The 20654-nt window shown below is 39.0% G+C and overlaps 1 protein-coding gene across 9 annotated transcripts in view; it reads left to right on the forward strand.

The window, feature by feature from the left end:
- The window catches only part of LOC146322797 (mitogen-activated protein kinase kinase kinase kinase 4-like), a 122812-nt gene that overhangs the window by 44705 nt on the left and 57453 nt on the right, over window positions 1-20654 (forward strand). For all 9 annotated transcript variants that reach the window (XM_084724892.1, XM_084724893.1, XM_084724896.1 and 6 more), the window contains exon 3: window positions 6430-6486. In XM_084724892.1, coding sequence (XP_084581018.1) covers window positions 6430-6486 — 57 coding nt within the window. The remainder of the gene's footprint in view (window positions 1-6429; window positions 6487-20654) is intronic.

Genomic DNA, 20654 nt, shown 5'->3' on the forward strand with positions numbered 1-20654 from the left:
AGTATCAATAAATCACCAGCTAGTATCAGGACACTTACACTTACACCGAAATAGGTTGGTTTGTGTGACAAACACATGGAACAAGGACTTTTTATGCCCAAATCTTTTGCAATTTTTCAACGTTTTTTGGACGTTTTACAAAAAGGCTGATTGGAATGTGGTCACTAGTCAATGTTTTCCGCTGCGATCATAGGCTGTTATAGTATTTATTAGAGAGTGATTCTTATTGTACCTTTAACTCTCTGTATTAGACTAAATCACTTAAATGATTATGTCTGGTGAGCTCAGCAGAATAAAAGTCAGCAGTCAGCAGTTCATAATAAGTATGAGTGTAAAAAAAGACAAATGACATCAGTGGAGCTGGTGATGTGTGGGGGGCGACGGGCCGACCAGTGTTGGCAAACAACGGCTGATTAAAGTGACTGTTGGCTGGCGGGGAGGAAACGGGTGAGTCAGTGATGCCCCGAAACCAAAGCAGAGTCTCCCAGAGCGAATCAATTCATCGGCACCTACACATATGACCTTTTCCTTTTCAGTCTGCTGACTTAGCATTTGTTCTGTGTTTTGTATTCGGTCCAACACTTGGTGAGGACCATGCATGTGTAGGTTCCCATCCATGGATTCGCATTTCAACTTCTCACTGTTATCTAGCTCTGACATGATGAAGAAAGGATTGCAATGAATATTTTATTTGTTTTGACCTGTTGGCTGGACAAAACACATGGTTTAAATACGTCACTTTGGACTTTAGGAATCTGTGATGGTAATTTGTTTTTTGACATTTTATAGACCTTATTTCAGACTTATTTCAGCCTGAATCATTTGGCCTTGGTATCTTGACCACAATTTCAAATAAAGATCTTGCTGTCTGAAAAGCGCTTGTCTGCAAAATGTGGACTGTTGACACTGAAATAATTTCATCTGTGGAGTGTCAGATAAGAGCCTTGGTCTCAAATGATGGGCCAAATGCTGTTTACAGCCAGACAAGTTCTCAGGGATTCATTTGATTTTTGTACAAACCCAAAAGTCCAAAAAAGCTGATATGTTGTGTAAAGAATATTAATGCAATCATTTGCAAACACCCTTTGACCTATATTTGACCCACATATGACAGTTGGCCATGATGCCATGGGCACTAACACACCCCCATACCATCTGAGATGCTGGCTTTTGAATCTGGATGGTCCTTTTCCTCTTTAGCCCAGAAGACACAACATCTATGATTTCTAAAAAAAATTGAAATGTCAGGGGTTTCTCTGGATTCTCTGAATCCTTTGATGATATTTTTATTTCGAAGATACCCTTTTCGTACCTGGTCACAATACTGTCCCCTGTTATCAGTTAATTAAGTTATTACCTCTGAAATGTATATGTATATTTACCAACAAATACGGTAAAATTAATCAGTTTGAACATTTAATATCTTGTGTTTGTACTGTTTTCAACTGAACAGAGCGAGAAAAGGAATTTCAAATCATTGTATACCATTCTTATTTGCACTTTACACAGCCTCTCAAACTTTTTGGGGATTTTGATTTTTAGATTTGAATTTTGATTTATGATAATTTATAATATCTTTCCAAGGCTATCAAGGACTTCAGCATAAAAAAATGACTGATCAGCAAAAAACCCACAGGAGCTTAAAACCAAACGTGTATTGTTATCTCAGACATGGTGTAAAGCAAAGTTTCTTTCACAAATTCTAACTTGCCTCTAGGGCATCTGTTGAGACCATGTGAGCCTAAAACTCTGCAATGAAATCAACACGTATGGTCTCTCAACTCCTGTGCCCTCCGGGCTTTTCCGTTATTAAGGGAGACTGTGGTCCAAACATCCCACACAGAGACTTGGCCAAGCATGGTGGAGATAGATCATGGTGCTAGTCATGGGAGAGTCGGATGACAGAAGGATTACATCATGTTTGAATGGAGTGTAGAGTCAGCTGCGAGGTGTTAAAGAGAGTTTCAGTAACAGCATTATTTACATTCATGGTTAAAGTCAAATGAAGGATATATTGATTCATCTTGTGATCCCTGAAAGGCCCCCGGGTAGAGAATTTATGATTTATTTAAAGTGGCTAAAGCGAGGTTACCTATTTACAAACTGTGATAGTCCGAATCCTCGTCTTTCTACCTTGACCCTGAGCAGTGTTGCTGTGTCCCCAGATCTCAGTAATTAAGTAATCACAATGATAATGATATTGTAACTGATGGGAATGATGGGCGAAACAGTGCAAATAAAACTAAAGATCTAGAAATTGATGAACTGATAACTGGAATGGGCCGTTTTTCAGCTTGATCAGCCATGAACATCTTGGAAAACATGACATATGCTGCAATTCATTTTCAGTTATTTTTACAAAAAGCTCTGTTTTTTGGAGAAAAACATGAACATACGACATGAACATACAATTAAATTGTCCAAGAAAAGTTAACAAAATGTTTGTATATGCTGCCAGTTATAGTTCTTAGAAAGAAAACAAAAACTGAATCAGCTAAAATCAGAGTTGGCAGGTCAGACTTAAAAAAATGAAAATTGGAATCAGCCAAGAAAATTGCATTTGGCACATCTCTAAATAAAACCCTAAATAATTCCTCAATTTCTGACCAACTGATGGATTGTCATTCAGTCTTTATCCTTTCTTTTGTTTGTCCATGTTGGCCAGGTGTGTGTGTGTGTGTGTGTGTGTGTGTGTGTCTCATTTCTGAACAAAGGAACCAGAGAAAAAGATGATGTCATCCATTAACCGTTGTGTGCCTGTCTGTGTGTGTGTGTCTGCGGCTGAGGGGGGGATTCTGTAATTATTACAGTCTGCATTCTGAGGTCACCTTTCTCACACACGGAGAGGAGACTCACTCACACACACACACACAAAATTCTTTCATCATTGTAGACAGCATCTCGTTATTAATTTCCTTTTAAAAACAGCTTCACAAAAAGAAAAGAATATGATTGGAAAATGAGAGGAGGCAAGAAAAACTGCACAGTCAAACACTAATTCAAAACTGTCCGAACACACACCTATCTACAGACACACACAATTGTTGGGAGCCAGTCACAAGTGGTTTGTTTTCACTTTAAGGACCCCTATGAAACTAAACCTCAGGAAGGAAAGAGACAAGTCGTGTGCGTGTGTGTGTGTCTATCTGTATGTCTGACGATATTTATTCATATATTCATGTTAGACTCAGTGTGTGTGTGTGTGTGTGTGACAGAGAGAGAGAGGAATGGAAAGTGTGTCCACTTAAGTGCCCGTAGTTTGCCAGTGTGTGAGACTCAAAGCTCTGCATGTGTGTGCATGTGTGCAGACAATAACACTACAGGTTGGACAAATTATGTACACCATAAGTGCACACAGTGGAGAGTATTCCTGTGTATACGTGTATATGTGTGTGATTATGCCAACACATATTTTTACTCTTCAACAAAACTGCACAGTCAGCTGGAACATGCTGGTACCCTGACTTCTCACACACGCTAGCACACACTCCTGCTTCTCGTTCTGTGGGACCTGCAGATTGTTAAGCAGGCCTGTGGTCACTGGGGAAACAGAAATGCAAAATCTCAAATTGAGATAGTGAGGTCACACCGACATGGGGTCATAGACTTTTTGTGTGTGTAAACGGAAGTGGTGCTGCTAAGTTTTTGTATATATGTGTGGGTTTTTTTTTTTGTACGACCATTAGAACGTCAGAAATGCATTGTGTGTGTCGTGATTTAGAAAGGATGACTCAGCAGTGCTACAGTAAGATGGATGCTAATGGAAGTCTGCCTGTGTTGGCCTGCTGTGGCTGAAGAGCACAGAGACACCACACTCAACACACACAAACACACACGTACACTTGTCCATTACATTCGCCCTACCAAAAAAAAAATCTAAGTTGACCAATTGACTTTTGAGAACTTTAGCCAGTAATAGGATTTAATGTTTTGGTTTAATTTTGGGTTTGGTCCAAGTTGTTAAAATAAGCAGATTTGTGAACCTATTTTGCAGCAGCAAGTGGCCAAAATATTCATGTGATCATGAAGCTAAATAGCAAATACTTGAAAGGGGTTTGTGAGAGTGCTTAATATGTCTTGAAACCAATAATAATGAGCTAAAATAGGCTCAAAAGCACCATTCAGCTGCAGAATTTGACCCTTCTTTTGAAAACCTTATCCTTTCCTGTTTCCTGTACTAAAATCCGTTGTGGATAGCTAACTAGCCAGGTAGCTAGTGCTTGAGCCTAGCAGTGGTATTAGTAGCCTGTTACTATCATACTATGTAAAATCCAGAAAGTGTTTTGCTTCAATCTGTATTTGTTGTTGTTAATGTTTGTAAAACAACATTTTCACTGGCCAAAAAAACAGTTGCTCTCTCCGTCTTGCACACAAAAGGAGGCACAGACCTTTTTTAAGAGGCGGTCTAACAGCAGGCTAACAGCGCCATAAATTACATGTATGGTGATGAAAAGTTCATCAAAGAAACCTGATTTAGTTAAAAGAGACTTACTTATTTGATCTGATAAATCATTTTATTCAGACTGAGGTTTTGTAAAAATCGTTCAGTACAGCCCTGGTCATATGATATTATCTTAAACTTTTAATTGGTGGTGCTCTCTGTTCTCTGAGCTTTTTTTAAAAAGCTAAACCGTAATAGTCAAAAAGCTTAAGGACTTAAAATGACTTTCCCATGGAGGTACTCTGTTAATGACCCTAGTTATGTTCAGTCTCCTCTCTGCACTGAAACTGCTCTGTTTATTTTTCCGTGCCTCTGCCCTTCACTTCAGCTTGTCTCTCTCTCTCCACTGTCACTCCTTTCCCTTTGTTTTTCATTGCTGATATGGTTCGACATAACATCAGCCCACCTACACTTTGTTTTGTAGTTGCTTTTTTCCCGAAGTCGTACAGTATCTCCCTTTGTTCACTCCTGCCAGATTCAGATTTCAACAAAACAATACAAAACGTGTTCTCTCCCACCATCTTTACTATGTCTTTAATTCACTGTGTGCTTGTTTATGTCATGAGTTTTGTCTTCAGCTTAGTTCATTCTGTCCTCCTCTTTTTTTAATAGTTACATCCTCCTTCATCTTCCCATTCCCATACTGTTCTCACAGTTAGGCACCAACCATCTTTGCAATTTGCTCTCTCAATCAGCCTTGACCTTATCACTAACACCACCTACACACACACACACACACACACACACACACACACACACACACACACACACACACACACACACACACACACACACTTATCCCCTTTGGCTAAACCAAAATGGGTTAATCCCTCATCACTCAAACTATGGACTGCGCCAACTCATTCAGGAACAGGGCCCGGTGGCTCAGGTGTCACTGTCCTGTTTCACACAAAGGAAACCTGATCATGTGGCAGTTCAGACACACATGCACAGACACAGGCTACAAACATGATGCAGACTTAAACTCGCGCTTTCTTTCTCTACCCTTTTTCCATCTGTGAAAACATTTTAGCTCACCATCTGGTAACTGAGCCCTGCTCAAGTTCTAGAGTGAAAATTGGCTTTAACAGTGGGGTTTCTGTTCATTGTTGCTGTGCTCAAAGGTGTACTGTACCTTGCTAGTTTGTTCAAGCTGTTTTGTCTGACTTAAATAAAGCCTGAGTGTGGACTGTAACAAAAACAGTACAGCTGTGGGGTTGTTATGGCTTCTCACTGGCTTGTGTACTGTTAGCATATGGCATAAGCTGTAGGTAAGCTAGTAGTAACTGCATTTACCCTCATTTTTAATATATAGTAGCTAATTTATAAAAAAAAATGATGCCCATGCTACGTTACTTTAAAAAAATACTATTTACAAACTTATTTTTGACAAAAGCTTACAGTCAAGGTGTGTTAGCATGCTATTTGTGCCCCTCGTCTCGGTTCACGAACTATTTCATGCCTTCATGTCAAATATCTTTTGGAAAATCTTTCTTATTGACTTTGATTCTGAATGTTGACTCTGTGCCTGAAAAAGAGAAGTTGTGTTTTAATTGCTTGCACCAGTTTCAGTGAAAGCACTGTTAAGGAATGCAGAAGGTTTGAACCATCGTCTGTAATAATCAACACTATTGTAAAGGGAAATAAGTTGTTATGAATGTGTTTTTTGTTTTTACTACCAACTGAATCACCCAGCATGTTTGTCTGACTTATCAAACTACTGTCTGGGAAGCTTTCTGACTACAACCAACAGTTTGTGCTGTAAATTGGTCACTTTCAGGCTTCTTTCACCAACACCTAAAAAAGAAGAATACCATTGTCAGTGTCATACTGTGCTCTTACAGGAATTGTCCCATAATGTGGCTGTTCATGTTCAAACAATAGTCACATAGATTAGTAAATGGCGATGACACTGTACCTTCTGTATTAGACATAAATCACAAGTTTACCTTTGACTTATCTCTCCTCTCTTCTGCTTTTGTCTCCAGGGACGACATGTCAAGACGGGACAACTGGCGGCCATCAAAGTCATGGATGTCACAGAGGTCAGTAAACACCACTTGATGTTTATTTTTTTAATATTTTGTTGTCATCAGCCAGGTTTTCCCAAAATTAAGTGTAGATTTTAATATTAGGTGTTGAGCGTATCGAAATAAACAACTAGTGATGCTAATTCTCCAGTTTGATTGAATCATTGTAGAAGAAGAGGGCACAACTCCATTTCCAAAAGGGGTAGGACGTTGTGTAAAATGGAAATACAAACAGAATTCACTGATTTGCAAATCCTTTATGACCTTCAATTGAATATAATACAAAAACAAAATATTTAATGTTCAACCTGATGAACATTGTTGTTCCAACTTTTTTGAATGTTTGCAGGCCTCACATTCAAAAATTAGAGTACATATTGCAAAAAACAAAGTTTATCAGTTTGAACATTAAATGTCTTTTAAGTATTCAATTGGATGTAGGTTTTGCATATTTGTGTCCTAACTCATCAGGCTTATAAATGACATAATTAAAAGAGCATCAGTCAAACCTCAAATGATGGAAAACAAAACAGGATTAAAATATTGCATTTATTTTTTCCATCATGTAGCAGTTTTAGGAAGGTTACAGTGTCCTTATTGTATCAGAGCTGATGTTTTAGTCTACTGTGCTGCTGTTTTTAGTCTCTTCATGTAATGTTTAAGTCACATGCCTCGTGTTAGTCATCATTTATTAAGTCTGTTTCTGTTGCACTACATTTTGCTGATATCGATACACCCAACTATTCCACTTCCACCAAGCATAGTTTTTTTTTTTTTTTTTGTAATTTTTTGAGAGTTATTTTTTCTGAATTTTCCGTGTTTCTGTGCAGGCTTTTTATGTGCAAATTGAAATTGTGTAGGTGCATGGAAATCACTTTTTCTTGGCTGTTTGAACTGCATGATGGCTAAGCTGCTGCTACGTTTACTGCAGGATTATTGAATTCTGTGTTTGAGAGACATTGCAGTTTAGTTTTACACTGCTTTATTCAAATATTTCCACTTTAAAGAGAGAAATTAATACAGCGCTAATATCAGATAGATGCATGAAAAATGTATGAGGTGTGGTTGTAGCCGTTACCAGTCTCACCAGCAGCTTTTGCAGATTTGGAACTGATCCCGAATTTAGTTTCATTGCATCTGTCGGCCTAAATCAGCGCTAATTCTTTACTCAAGCGTTCACTATTATCCAAAACAAACCGTTTCTCTGACTCCCTCGCTATCTCTGCTCTGCACCCTCACGTCAATGTTTGCTCTCCAAAAATAGTCATGTTTTTTGGGCTTAAAATGACACGCCTTCCAATCCCAAGTTTTTTTCTCTTCGCTGGATAAAGCTGAGTTTGTGTTTGAAGCTCAACAGATTTTCAATTTCCTGAAGTCAGTTTAGCCAATCGTCTGAAAGATTGAAGATTGGTGTGTGTGTGTGTGTGTGCGCGTGTGCATGTGTGTGTGTTTATGTGCGTGTGTGTGTATGCGCGCACACGTGTGTGTTTTCAAGCCCATGGGTGCATGCTTTCCAGGTTCCACAAAGTTCAGTAAGGACCCAAAGGGTTGTTTCTGTTTCTGAGTAATTGGAGCTTGTGTTTCCTTGTGTGTATACACACAGAAAATATCCTGGGAATCTTATAAACCTACGTGTCACTACAGTGATGGTGTTGGTAGTGAGTACTTTTTATTTGCCTGCCTTTGGTGTTACTCATCATCGGATGAACAGCTAAATGAGACAATGGGAAAAATATTCACAAACACATATTTTAGGTCACTTGACCATTTCCTGCCGAGACGCCTTAAAGAGGAATGAGTGTGTCATCAAGGCTGTCACATAAAATCCTTTAATCTGGGTCAGCCGTTCTACTGAAGAGGATTGTCCTGTCTGTCTTTTAGGACCCCGCTGCTTTTAGCTGTGTCTCTGAAAACCCTAATACATCAGCTAAAGTCCTATGTGTAGGACGAAGTATGTAAGGTTCCATTTACACATGTCCTGTGTATCTGGACACTTTGATTTACACTTAGTCACACACTCTATATGCATCTCTGCTGGTCGGATCACAAATCTGATGACAATCTGTCTGGGTTTTCTCAGCTACATGCAAACCAGGGTTGGCTCTCCTGTCCAAAAGGGGGTGGTAATGCACCTGAAGCTGTTAAGTAACTAGAAATACAGGCTAATTGAGACAAAAGTTTTATTGTCTTTATAGGAAAAGTTTGACTTGTTGAAAATAAGAACTTACTGTATATTGATGAAGGGGGTTCTGAAGCATGGTTCCCCTCAGAGGACCTCGGTATACATTAATGTGCTATACAGTGCACATTTTGTGTATTATATGCAGGGAAAAGTATAAAAATATAACATTTTTGTAAGTGGAATGATGATGCAGTCTTTAAACCTAAGCCACCTTAACAAACCTTGTTCTACTGAGACTAATGGACCCACCATTTTAAAAAGCTTGATAGCACATTGTGGCAGCATATTTTGAATAGTGTTATTGTATTCTTCCCCAGGCAGCATTTTATTTTTAGACTATCGAATATTTGTCGCCTCTGCAGTGTTTTGCCCTTTTTCACACCCCTCATGGTCTTCCTGTGGCTGCAGTCTGACACACCCCTAAAGGAAAGAATGACCACAGCAGTCTGAGTCTGTCAGGGAAACAAATCCATTACCAAACATCAGTACCTTGTATTTTAAGTAGAGGAGTGGACGGAAAGAAGAAAAATGATTGATGATGTTTCACAGCTAGGCATGTTAAAGAAAAAATATTCTTAAAATAATAAAAATAGTATAGAATGTGATACATTGCTGTAGATTATACCAGCCAACAGTATAGAGTAGTTAAAATTAGCTTAATTTTAAACATCTACAGCAGTAAAATGCAATATACACATTAATCCAGCAGCCATATTAATGAGGTGTGTTATACCTGAGTAAAGGATTTGAATACTTCTTTCACCCCTGTCTGCTGCAGCTTAAAACAAGCCTGTGAAAGTGTTGAGAGGAAATCAAAACAGGAAAGTTGTGGAAAACAAGTAGTAAGCTGAAGTTGAAGCATGCCATAGATCTGAGGGCAACAGCAGAATCAGGTGATAATCTTTTTCCTTTGTCACCATGGGCAACCACTTTCATGTATAAGATGTCATGTGATCTATAATAAAAAAATAATAATGATGATTATATTAGTGTAAGAATATTGATTATAGTTGCTTTAAAGGCTTTCACCTTAACTGAAAATACTACTTCAGTAATTTTGGGCACTGCTGTATACTCTATGATGATTAGTTAGTCTACTTTCGCTGCCACTGTGGCAGGTAATCAGACATAATTTGGCAGTCCTGTTCAGAAATCTAGTTCATGGTGAAATATTGAAAAAGGCAGTCTGAGTTTGGGAGTGCACTGTGGCCCGCAAGCTCAAATCCTCATTTCCAACTGTGGAGATTAAAGAGAGGACATGAAGAAGGATCAGGACCATTTGATAGGAGTATGTTTATGTATTCATACGAGCTGAATCATTGAATAGAAATACACATGTGGGGAATAATCGAGACATATCAGGTTTTTTTTTCTTTTAACTCATCCAAAATGTTTATAGTAGTCCTTTTCCACGCGGCTCAGCCATTTTCTAAAGTAAACACTCAGAGTTTGTCTGGACGCATGCCAAGAATGACAGTTGAGCAGAGGAAGTTATTTGCATTGGAAAAGCATGAGATATGCACATGCACATACATACACACCTAACATTTACTTGTGTGTGTGTGTGTCAGACCTATAAGGGGAACCACTAGAGCTTTCATACGTTAACGTGTCACACATGCAAAACAACACAGCTATACATGTCTCTTCCTATGTGCATGTTTGTGTGTGTTTATGTGTGCTTGTGCATGTCCACTCTCTGCTCCCTGTGCACATCTCGGCATATGTGCTCTGACCCACATTCCACTTCCTGTTCCATATACAGAGGGAGAGAGAGGCTGAGGAGGGAGAAAGGCAGACACTTAAAAGAAGAGAGAGAAGATGGCGAGTGAAAATCCCTAAAAAAAAATAAAATAAAAGCCCTGTGTTTTTTCGCGCTCAAGTCTGTCTGAATGTTGGCTTACCCATAACACCGTTCTCTGTGTAAGACCTTTACATGCATCTTTGCAGAAGCATCACTCCAGCTTTAGTGCCTGTTTGTCTTTGTTGTAATGTGCAACGTTGGAGCAGAGTGTAAGGTTACAGTTGTCTGTTTTTCTGAGGGCTTTGTGACTTATTCCCGGGGATGAGTTTAATTGCTAGCGTTTGTGACAGTAAGCGCTTTGTTGATTAATATTTTCAGCAAAAATGACAGCTATACATCGGCATCAGTTTTGTGTCCTCCTTTATGAAGCCAAAATATCGACACAAACACTGATGTTTTTCTACCTTTTTTATGCACAGCAGCTCTTTACGGTTGAAGGGATAGTTTAGATTATTTGGAGTAGGATTGCATGAGGTATTTAATCCGTAGTCATTATATTACCTACAGTAGTTGACATGCCCCCAGTTTGGAGAAGGCAGCAGTAGACCAAGAACTTTTGTGTTCTGCAAGGAAAAATGAGTCAGGTTGAGTAACAGAGAGCGAAGTTTGGCTTGTATAATGGCAATTTCCCACTGGCAATGACTATTTGATGGCAACATAAAGGTAAAAATATTCTTAATATAAACAGAAGTACATTTCCTAGCTTCATTACTCCTGCTGCTTCTGCAAACTAGTGGTGTGCCGACCACCATCTACTGCAAATAAAACACTGACAATGGATAAGTATCTCATACAACCCCAATTCAAACAATCTGAACTATCCCTTTAATGATTTTGTGACTGTTTGTGCCTACGCTTTCAACTTTAAAATTTGCTCTGATGGAACGTCATTTCTTCCATCTTTTTAATTAACATCTGATGCCAGAAAACATGATGGATTAGAAATATCATTGTTTCTGTGGTGTGATTGGCAAAAGAGAGAGAGACAGAGCTCAGAGCTTCTTTGAGAAGGTTCAGCTGAAGTGCAGTGGCATTATGGGAGGGGCTCCCGCTGCTCGCCTGCTTCTCTCTGCACCTCCATCTTTTCCATACATTCACCACATCTCTTATTCTGTGTCCATCCCTTCATTCTATGCTCTTTTTGTTGCATTCTTCCAGATTCTTGTCTGCATTTTTCTCCTTCTCTTCCCTTTTTTTGGCACATATCCTGCTTATATTTGTCTCGTTTCTATCGCTCTCCATCGTTCTTTCAGTAGCCAACTCTGAATTCTGTGTGGAACGAGAGAGACAGTAGAGGGTAGAGCAGACATAGAGGGTGAAGTCATCCTCATCCCTGATAGGATATCACAAAGAAAAGGAGAGAAATGCAGGGAGAGAGAAATGTAGGTGCTGCAGCTCGGCATTCAGAGTCTCTCGCTGCTGCTGTTGACTCGATGTAATCCAGTGGGATTCGGTAGGAGAAAATCGATCTTGATTAGTGGAAAAACTCCACACCAAGCATCTTTATCTCTACCTTTCTGTTACTCCTGGGGGTTGAATTGCTTTTATCACCATGTTTTCTGTCTTGCTATTTCTCTTTCTGTGAATTCTGCAAATGAAAAAAAAAACTCTCTCTCACCTCCCACCCTCTCCCACTGCTCCCTGTCTATTCAGAAGGTGTGAAAGTGAAAAGTGGGAGGGTGTTGAAGGCATGGAATTGGTATGTTAGTCTTGAAGAATAAAATAAAAACCTGTTAAAACTGTCCAGTCATGTTGAAACTAATTCAGGTACATTTGAGAACTGTTTCTGTTTTCTTTATCTCGATTGTAAGGCTTCATCCTCACAAAGTCTGCTTTTCCTGAACAGTATTTTAGCCACACTAGCTGTACACCTGCAACAATTAGTCAAATAATTTTAGTAAGTCTTTAAAAAATGAATTGCCAACTATTTGGATAATGGATTAATTGGTTTAGTCATTTGTCAGCTAGAAATGGTTTCTGGTTCCATTTTCTTAAATTCGAGGATTTCCTGCTTTTCTTTGGCATTTTTGGTAGAAAATTAAGTCTTTTGGTAGAAAATGAAGAGTCTTTGGACTGTTGGTTGGACAGGTTGGACACGTCTGATGGTAGACTAAACAATTAATTGATTAATCATGAAGATAATCTGCATATTAATCAATAATGGAAATATTCATTTGTTGCAGCCCTAACAAGCTGCAGGGTTGTAGAATTTGCAGTGTCACTCAGTTGGCTGATCCAGATTTGAAAAACACCCATCAGATGGATTGCCATGAAATTTAATCCGGATAGTCAACGTCCCCATAAATCAATCTTAACGACTTTTCAGGCCACTTCTTGTGCCATCAGTACGTCAAAATTTTCCCTTATGCATTGAAATATCTATCAAGATGTATCAGAACAAAATTTGGTCCGTACATTCACATTACACTCAGGATGCACTATGATAACTTTGGTGATGATGTATGATAATATGAGTTACTGTAATATAATCAAATTGAGAAGACTTGGAACTTGAAAAAAAAAAATCAAAAACAAATATTACACTTCAACATTTATCTTATCTTCCATTTGGTTTTCTGAGCCTATTCTCAAAATCATTTAGATAGCTGCTGTCAGCTTGTAGGGAGTAATTGGAAAGCTTTGACCTGTTTTGACTCACAACCCTCACAAATAGCAGACTCACATGCAGAAGTGTGCAGTCCTGTGTGTGACCAATAAAAGCAATTGCAGTTGTTTTCTGACCAATTCAGTTATACCCGTAGACTATAAAAGAAGTGCATGTAGCCTCTGGGTCTGTAAAGTGAAATCAATGCAGAAGTGCCATAAACATGCATTGTATCTAATAGCCACTGGGGGGAGACCCCACTAGTTACAACAGGAAGTCCAATTGTATGAAAGTTTATGAGTAAATTATGCTTTTTCTCAATTGATTCATGACCTCAGTAAACATTTTTCTATGAGTTTATGGACTGAGTGTCTAGTTTAAAGTCTACTTCATTACAGTGTGATGTTCATTTCATAAATTATTGTCCCATTTAGAGTAAAATACATGATAAAGCAAAGGTATGCTTGTATGTCAACAAGGATAGAGGCATAATAATGTGTACTGATGGGACTCACTGTACACACTGCATACACCTTGCTTCTCCCCAGCTCCACCCTCTTGTCCAAATATGGTCACGTCTGGCTCCAAAATGCCAACCTCAAGGCTCCAAAATGGTAGTCCACAAACTAATGGGTGATGCCACAGTGGCCATGTCCACTTTTTGTATACAGTCAGTGGTTTAGCCATGATCTGAAAATGCTTCCAGAGATAATCAGCTTTATTATGGATATAGTCTCACAGTCACACTTTTAATCTTTTGAACTTTGTCACATTTATGTCACATCTGTTGCACAATACATTCCTGTTTTCACCCATCAAATAATGATTGACTGGTTAAAATTGTAGGCTTGTAAGCTTCTGTCTGTAGTCAGTCCCTTCAGGAAGCTGCAGTGTTGTGATTGCAACAATTAATGCAAATTCAACCAATCCTCTGAATTCTACATGACCTTACAATTTTGTCCAATCACAACAACTTTTCTGCATATTTGACCAATCATCATAGCTTCCCCTCAGTTCCACCAATCTTAGCAGTCACTATATAGTCATGTCTCAATGTTTTATTTACATTTTTTTTTTTTTTTTATTCTCCTATTTTGTCACAGGTACTTAAAAGATCACAAGGTTTTTCATTGTTATAGACATTTATCAATGCTCTGTGCTCTTTTATATTTCATAATTTTGTGCTCGCTGACTGAGTTTGAGCTCCAAAAAGATTTTGCTGTTTGTGGAAAACCCCCATGTGCACATCTTCATTTACAAATAAAGCATTATTTGTTTGATTTTTGTTGTTTTCTTTTGTAATCCTGAGCCTGTTTGGTAAGCTTACTTGAACAGTCAGAGCAGAGTGTGGTTTTATTCTCCCTGGAACAAGTTGCATTTGATTTTTAATGAATTATAGAAAAACAGTTTCACGTGTTCCTGTAGTTTTATTGCGAAAAAACCTAAGAATATTGCAACATGCATCATATTTTTTTTTAGAAAAGCTGCTGTGAAATCAGGCAACAATAGGCTGCAACAATCTCAAAAATAGCCAGTGGAATCCTGGAAGGACTGTTCAGTCTTTATCTTGGTGCTGAGGTTACTACCATTCATTTCTAACAAACCAGATGTGTGCAGTGCTGAGAAAGTGTTGAAAGGTTTGATTCACCGTAATACAAATTAATTTGACAATAGCATCAAACTTAACCTGTGATGAAATCAAGGTTAAATGCAGAAGGCTTTGTCAGATTTGACAGGACCAGAGCGAGTGTTTAAAATAACCCCTGAAACACATCCCTTCAGGCTCCTGTTCGCCTGTTATAAAGACACATCGACCTCTCTTGGCCTTTTGTCGAAGCCAAAGTCTCCCTCCTACTCAGCTTCCATTTTCCATTATACTTCCATTTTGCGGCTGTCCGCTCCCCTGGGGTCGCGGTTCTGTTAGCTCTGCTCACTTTGTGTGCTGTAATACTTTAGCAGCAATATGGCCGCCACCAAGTCTCCCCACCATTTCATGCCAAGGAATGATAATGAGTAGCTTCAGGAGGCCTTGTTTTGAGCGACTGACTGTGGATATATAGTTTATAGTTCAGGAAAAGTGAGACAAAGAGAGACAGAGACACGTGAGGTGTCGTAATGACGGGATATACATGAACACAGAAGTAAAGTCATGATAGGAGATGGTTAGGTGCTGCTGCAAGGACAAGGCTAATCGAGACAGTGAGTGTCCAGAATAAATGGAAAGTGTACAAACAAGATGGAGAGAAAGAGACAGTGAACATATGACAGACAGAGAGAAAGAATGATGTCACTGTCTCCTTGTCGAAGCAGCTGTATCCTGACATCCAGGTCACTTTCTGCCCGCCTCCTCTCTCTCGCTCTCTCTCTCTCTCTCTCACACACACACACACAAAAACACACACACACACACACTGGTAAATGTGTCTCTGTGTGTTTCTGTGTTGTCTCTGTGGAATCCAAACGATGCTTTCTGACAGACTGAAGTTAAAACTGACTGTCTGACTGGTGGAGCTCAACATGGAAAACTGTCAGGCAGTGACTGGTGGGCCAGCGGGAACATTTCAATTCAGACATCAGAACATTTCTCAACGCCACTTTTGACCGTTGAGTATTATTGAAGTCTTTAATTAAGTACAGAATATTTTATGGTTCCTGCGAGGATTTATTTATTTACTGATTTTTATCTAGGGTGGCTGCAGGTACTTAACAAGTCTTAAATGCATAATATATAAGTTCTGCTGCTGGGGGTTGCACACACATTAAATCAAAAATGAAAAACATAGTCTGATGACATCTTTAGTAGCATAGGATCATGGGAGTTGTTGTCTTCATTGTTAAACAACTACCATTGCAGATAAAAATCTATCTGACCAGACTCAGGCATGAATCATGTTCAGGGGCAAAGTAATGTCTTAAGTTTTATTCATGTTATGTTTAGTCATGTTTGTCAACTTCCCTCTTCAATCTGATATATCCTGTTTTCCCAGAAGTTATAGAAACTTGTAGCTAGTAGGAAACTTTGGGATATTTTAAGTACACAGCTCAGCAAAATATGTAATATATGTATCATATTTTAAGACATATTAATGCTGAAATGTTGCATATTTTAGCCTGTAAATGTCTTAAATTCATATTTACTAACACAGACGCTTAAAAATATTAAATAGTCATAAATATATGTTTATTTAATACTTTAAGCGTGGTCCAAAATTCATTCTAAGCGCAAAATACCACACACACTTTGTGAAATCAAAAGCAGTTGAATTCGAATGCCTCTAATCCTGTTACAGTCTTTTAGGTTTTTGCTATTTGTGTTCACAAACTTTATCCCCTGGTGACCACTGTGGCATCCGTCTTGATGGCATGCAGGAGTTAGCCAGCTAGCTAACCCACAAAGACTCCAGTTTTTGTGGTTTACTTCCTGCCTAATTTTAGGCCTTTCTCCAGTGCTTTTGTGTTGCCTTTAATCTTCAGTATTTCAGTCAGTCAGTCAGCAAATTGCCAGGATCATCCATACGTTCAATCAAGGATATGGTTCTCTCTCTGCAGTAATGTGAGATTGATGACAGCAGTTTTTTTGGTTGGCTTGTCATTTCTTTGCTTGAGCGTACTCTGTCTCTTCAATGTATTTTACTGTGAGGTATGAACCATCTGCACTACCCTGAACATAAAGGAATGTAAACTTATGTTTTGTCAATTGAGATGATTATTTTCTTCTCTTTAAGCTGTTATTTTCAACCTTTATTTATGTCCCATGGTGAGTAATATGTAGGAACGTTCCTGCTTTGTTTCTCCTCATCCAGTCTGTCCCCGGCATCTGTAATTATGCTCACTTGTTCCAAAAACATTCACATGACTGACAGTTTGTGGGCGGCGGGATGTTGTGTTGACCACAGAAGGTACTGTTTGTCTGTGCGTGTGTGCTGACTTTCTGCACATCTTTTAATGCCCTGTAACGTCTTGCATAGCCTTGGTTTTGTTTTCACAAAATTATTGTTTAAATATTGTAACTGACCAACTGCCTGGCTGAAGGTTTGGCTGGCTCACCTGCTGGGGGTAACTGGCTGGATGACTTCTACGTGACTGATGGTCTACTGCTGCTGAGTGGATTAACAGGACTGGCTGGCTAGCAGTCTGGTTCGTCGGCTTCCTGACTCACTGGTTGGCTAGCTGCCTGGCTAAATGACTGGTTGCTTGGCCGAAGCAGTAACCAACTGGCTGGCTGGCTGATTGTGACTCAAGGGATTGGCTGACTGACTGACCGACTGACCCCGTCATCTTTATGGACAGTCAAAACTCCTGCTGAACTCTTTAAGCAGCCTCAGCAGATTAAAGCAAAATAAATAACAGGCAAGCAGCTTTTTGTGGTGCACACATAGGGTTTCACGTGGCGGTGTGCTCTCATGAAAACCTGCTTTTTACTTTAAAGGGATAGTTAAGATTTTTGAAGCAGGGTTGTATGAGGTACTTATCCACAGCCAGTGTATTACCTACAGTAGATGGCAGTTGGCATGCACCAGTTTGGAGAAGCAGCAGGAATAATGGTGTAGGAAGCTAAGCAATGTGCTGCTGTGGACCTTTTGAGACAGGAAACTACTGTTATATATGCCAAATATTGCTCTCTCCCAAGTAACCAGACCCAACTGGCAACTGTCATATTAGCTCACAGAACGCATGAGTTGAGTTTGTTTGCCACTCCAGCAATTGGTCAGTTTGTTTGTATTATTGTGTGACTTAAAGGGTTAGACTGGTTTCACCAAAGTCACACAATAACACAAATGATCTAAGCAGCAGAGGCAGTGATAGATCAGCACCTCCTCTGTTCTGTGAGGCCAAATGATTGATTTCATCCATGGAGTTTGGTTGGTTTGGAGAGAGTGATATTTGCTTATACAACACTGGTTTCCCATTGGAAAAGGCTGTTTGAGGGAAAATGAAACCGGTGAAAATATTCTAAATATAGCGTACACTTAAACTGATTTTGATTTCTTTTTGCTGGAACTTTTTTTTTAAGTGACTAAAAATGTTGTTCTGCTGACCCTGTCCACAGCAGTATATTGTTTAGCTTTCATGCCGATACTCTGTACTGTACTGTGCTGTAGGTAACACAGTGACAATCGATAAGTACCTTGTCGATGAGTGCCCCACATTAAATAATCAAAACTATCCTTTAAAGCACAATAAACAATAAGCAAACAGTTTTCTGTGGTGCACAAATAGGCTTTCACATGGTACTCTGCTCTTATAAAAGCATGCTGTTTACTTTAACATCTCATGAGAAAACAGGCTTGGTTTAACTTTCATCACATCTTAAAGAAAAAATAGTTCCAAGGAGAACATATGAAGAGTTTTGCTCTCTACCATTTTGCCCAAACTCTCCAAATGACTGACAGCATAAAAATTGCTGCTTTTGAAATAATCATAGATAACTTTAATTGACCAAACATCTGGCTTACTGGATGTTCTGTATTTCAGAGATAGTGAAACTGAGCTGCAGGTAAAATGTTTGCATAGTCATGTAGAAGTTGACAGTGACCTTCTTTCATGTTTAAATGTTCAAGTTTGGTTGAATTGCCCTTTAAGCCTTGGACCAGACTCACAAATGTCAACAGAGTCGTTGGCTGCCTGTCATCTGTTGCTTCTGCAGCTGCAGTGCTCGATAAGACCCGAGAGTTTTAATTTCTGCTATTTAACACCAATCATTTTTTGAAAAAATAAAAAAAAATCTGTTATGCATTTTGACAGCTGGATTTGACAGCCTGCAGAATGAGATAGCTACCTGCAGTGATAAATATAAAGGTTGGATAATGTTTTGGCTGTCGTCAAGCAGCACTTACTCACCGGTCTGAAGACATATTTATTATAGTTGCATTAGAACCAGCAGTTAATATACCTCTCACAGATAAGACTATTCTTATATAACTCAGTCTTCTCAAGTTTGATTTTTGTCTTATTTGTGATTTTGCTCCGCTTTGAATTCTGTTGTTAACAGTCTTATATAACTGTTTTTGTTCCGATTGCATGATACAGTATTTTGTGTCCAGGACAAAAACAGTGTGCTGTTATTTTCCTCAGCACAGAGCTTTTCTTGTGATTGCTCCCAAGATTTGCTTAGTAAACTAGAGTACTTGGAGCTCCTTTGTGTTTTTTCCCTCAGTACACGTTTTTGCTGCTGGTGCTGTTTGCGATGACGCAGAGGAGGTTACAGAAAGGCTTAGAGTGTAAATGAATGCACAACACATCAATGTAATGTTCCTGTTAAAATGTGGTGGTGGTTATTAGACAAAAAGTTCATTTTAACACTTTGACAAAGATGCATTATTAACCTCACAAGCTTACAGACCAGATCTCTTTTGTTTGACTGTCAGTTCAGACAAAATTAGAAGTCTAGTAATCATTTTACTTGACCGCTATTTTACCTTCTCAAATCCTGCTTCACTAGTAATGTCTAATGAAACAGCTATTTATAGAGATTTTCAGACAGTGCCAGCAACATGGCTATAGGGATGTCTGTCTGTTGGTTGGTTCGTTAGTCCACTTTGGTCCAGACTGAAGTGTATAAACAGCTATGGGATAGATTTCCATAATATTTTGTACAGACGTTCCTGACCTCCAGATAATTGAGAGACTCCCCTGACTTTTCCTCAAGTGCCAAGAAAAGCTGACTTCTGCAGTTTTGAGTGAAATGTCAAATGTTTCTTGGATGAATAGCCATGAATTTTAGTTCAGACAGTCATGCCCCTCTTCGGAAAAAATGTAATAACTTTGGTGACATCTGAATTTTCATCCAGTGACATCATCGGGTCAATATTTGAATTTGGTTCATGAGTATCAGTCTCAGCTTTACTTTGTGTTTAGTGCTAGTCTGGGTAAACAAAGCACGATTAACATCACCATGTCAGTATTCTCTCTGTGAGCATGTAAGCATTTAGCTGACATTAGCACATAGCTCCGAAGAATGTTTCACTTAAAGCAACATGATGGAAGAATTAGGAATTATGCCTAGTATTTTTTGTGATGTGGTGTCACCCCTGTTCTAAATATGTACATAGCTATATGTTATTGATTACATTGCTTAGGATAAAAAACTAGCAAGTTGACAAGGGTGAGCATTTTTTACAAACAAGCGACAGGTAGCTTAGCCTGTTCGCTGATGCACAAAGCAGGTTAGTACATCCTCATTGGGAAAAAACTGAATTTGATGTTCACTCACTCACTTGCATTGTTTCTGGTTAAAAAGCGATGTTACATGTCAGTGTTTAATCAAAATGAGTTTGAAGCTGGAATTTCAAGGTTACTGTTGCTTTAAGCATGGTCTCATGGAGCCTCTGGCATGACAGACTTTTAGTCTCCTCTAGTCTTACATACTGTATTTTCTGGATAAGTTATTGTCCTTTCCAGTGAAACGGAGCAAAGTCTATTAATGGTTTCAACTAGAGCCAAAGTACAGCTCCTCCATCTGTAGTTTCAAATACGAAAAGCCAAACAGTTTACCTCTCAGTTCCTCAGAGCCTTTCCTCTGTGGACATACGAGGTTACTGCAGTGCTCAGTTTGTGAAGGAGTCCAGGCTGCCGCCGCCTGTCACGCTCCT

This window comes from Lutjanus erythropterus, chromosome 8 (genome assembly GCF_056507025.1).
Source record: "Lutjanus erythropterus isolate fLutEry1 chromosome 8, fLutEry1.hap2, whole genome shotgun sequence".
Taxonomy (NCBI): Eukaryota; Metazoa; Chordata; class Actinopteri; order Lutjaniformes; family Lutjanidae; genus Lutjanus; species Lutjanus erythropterus.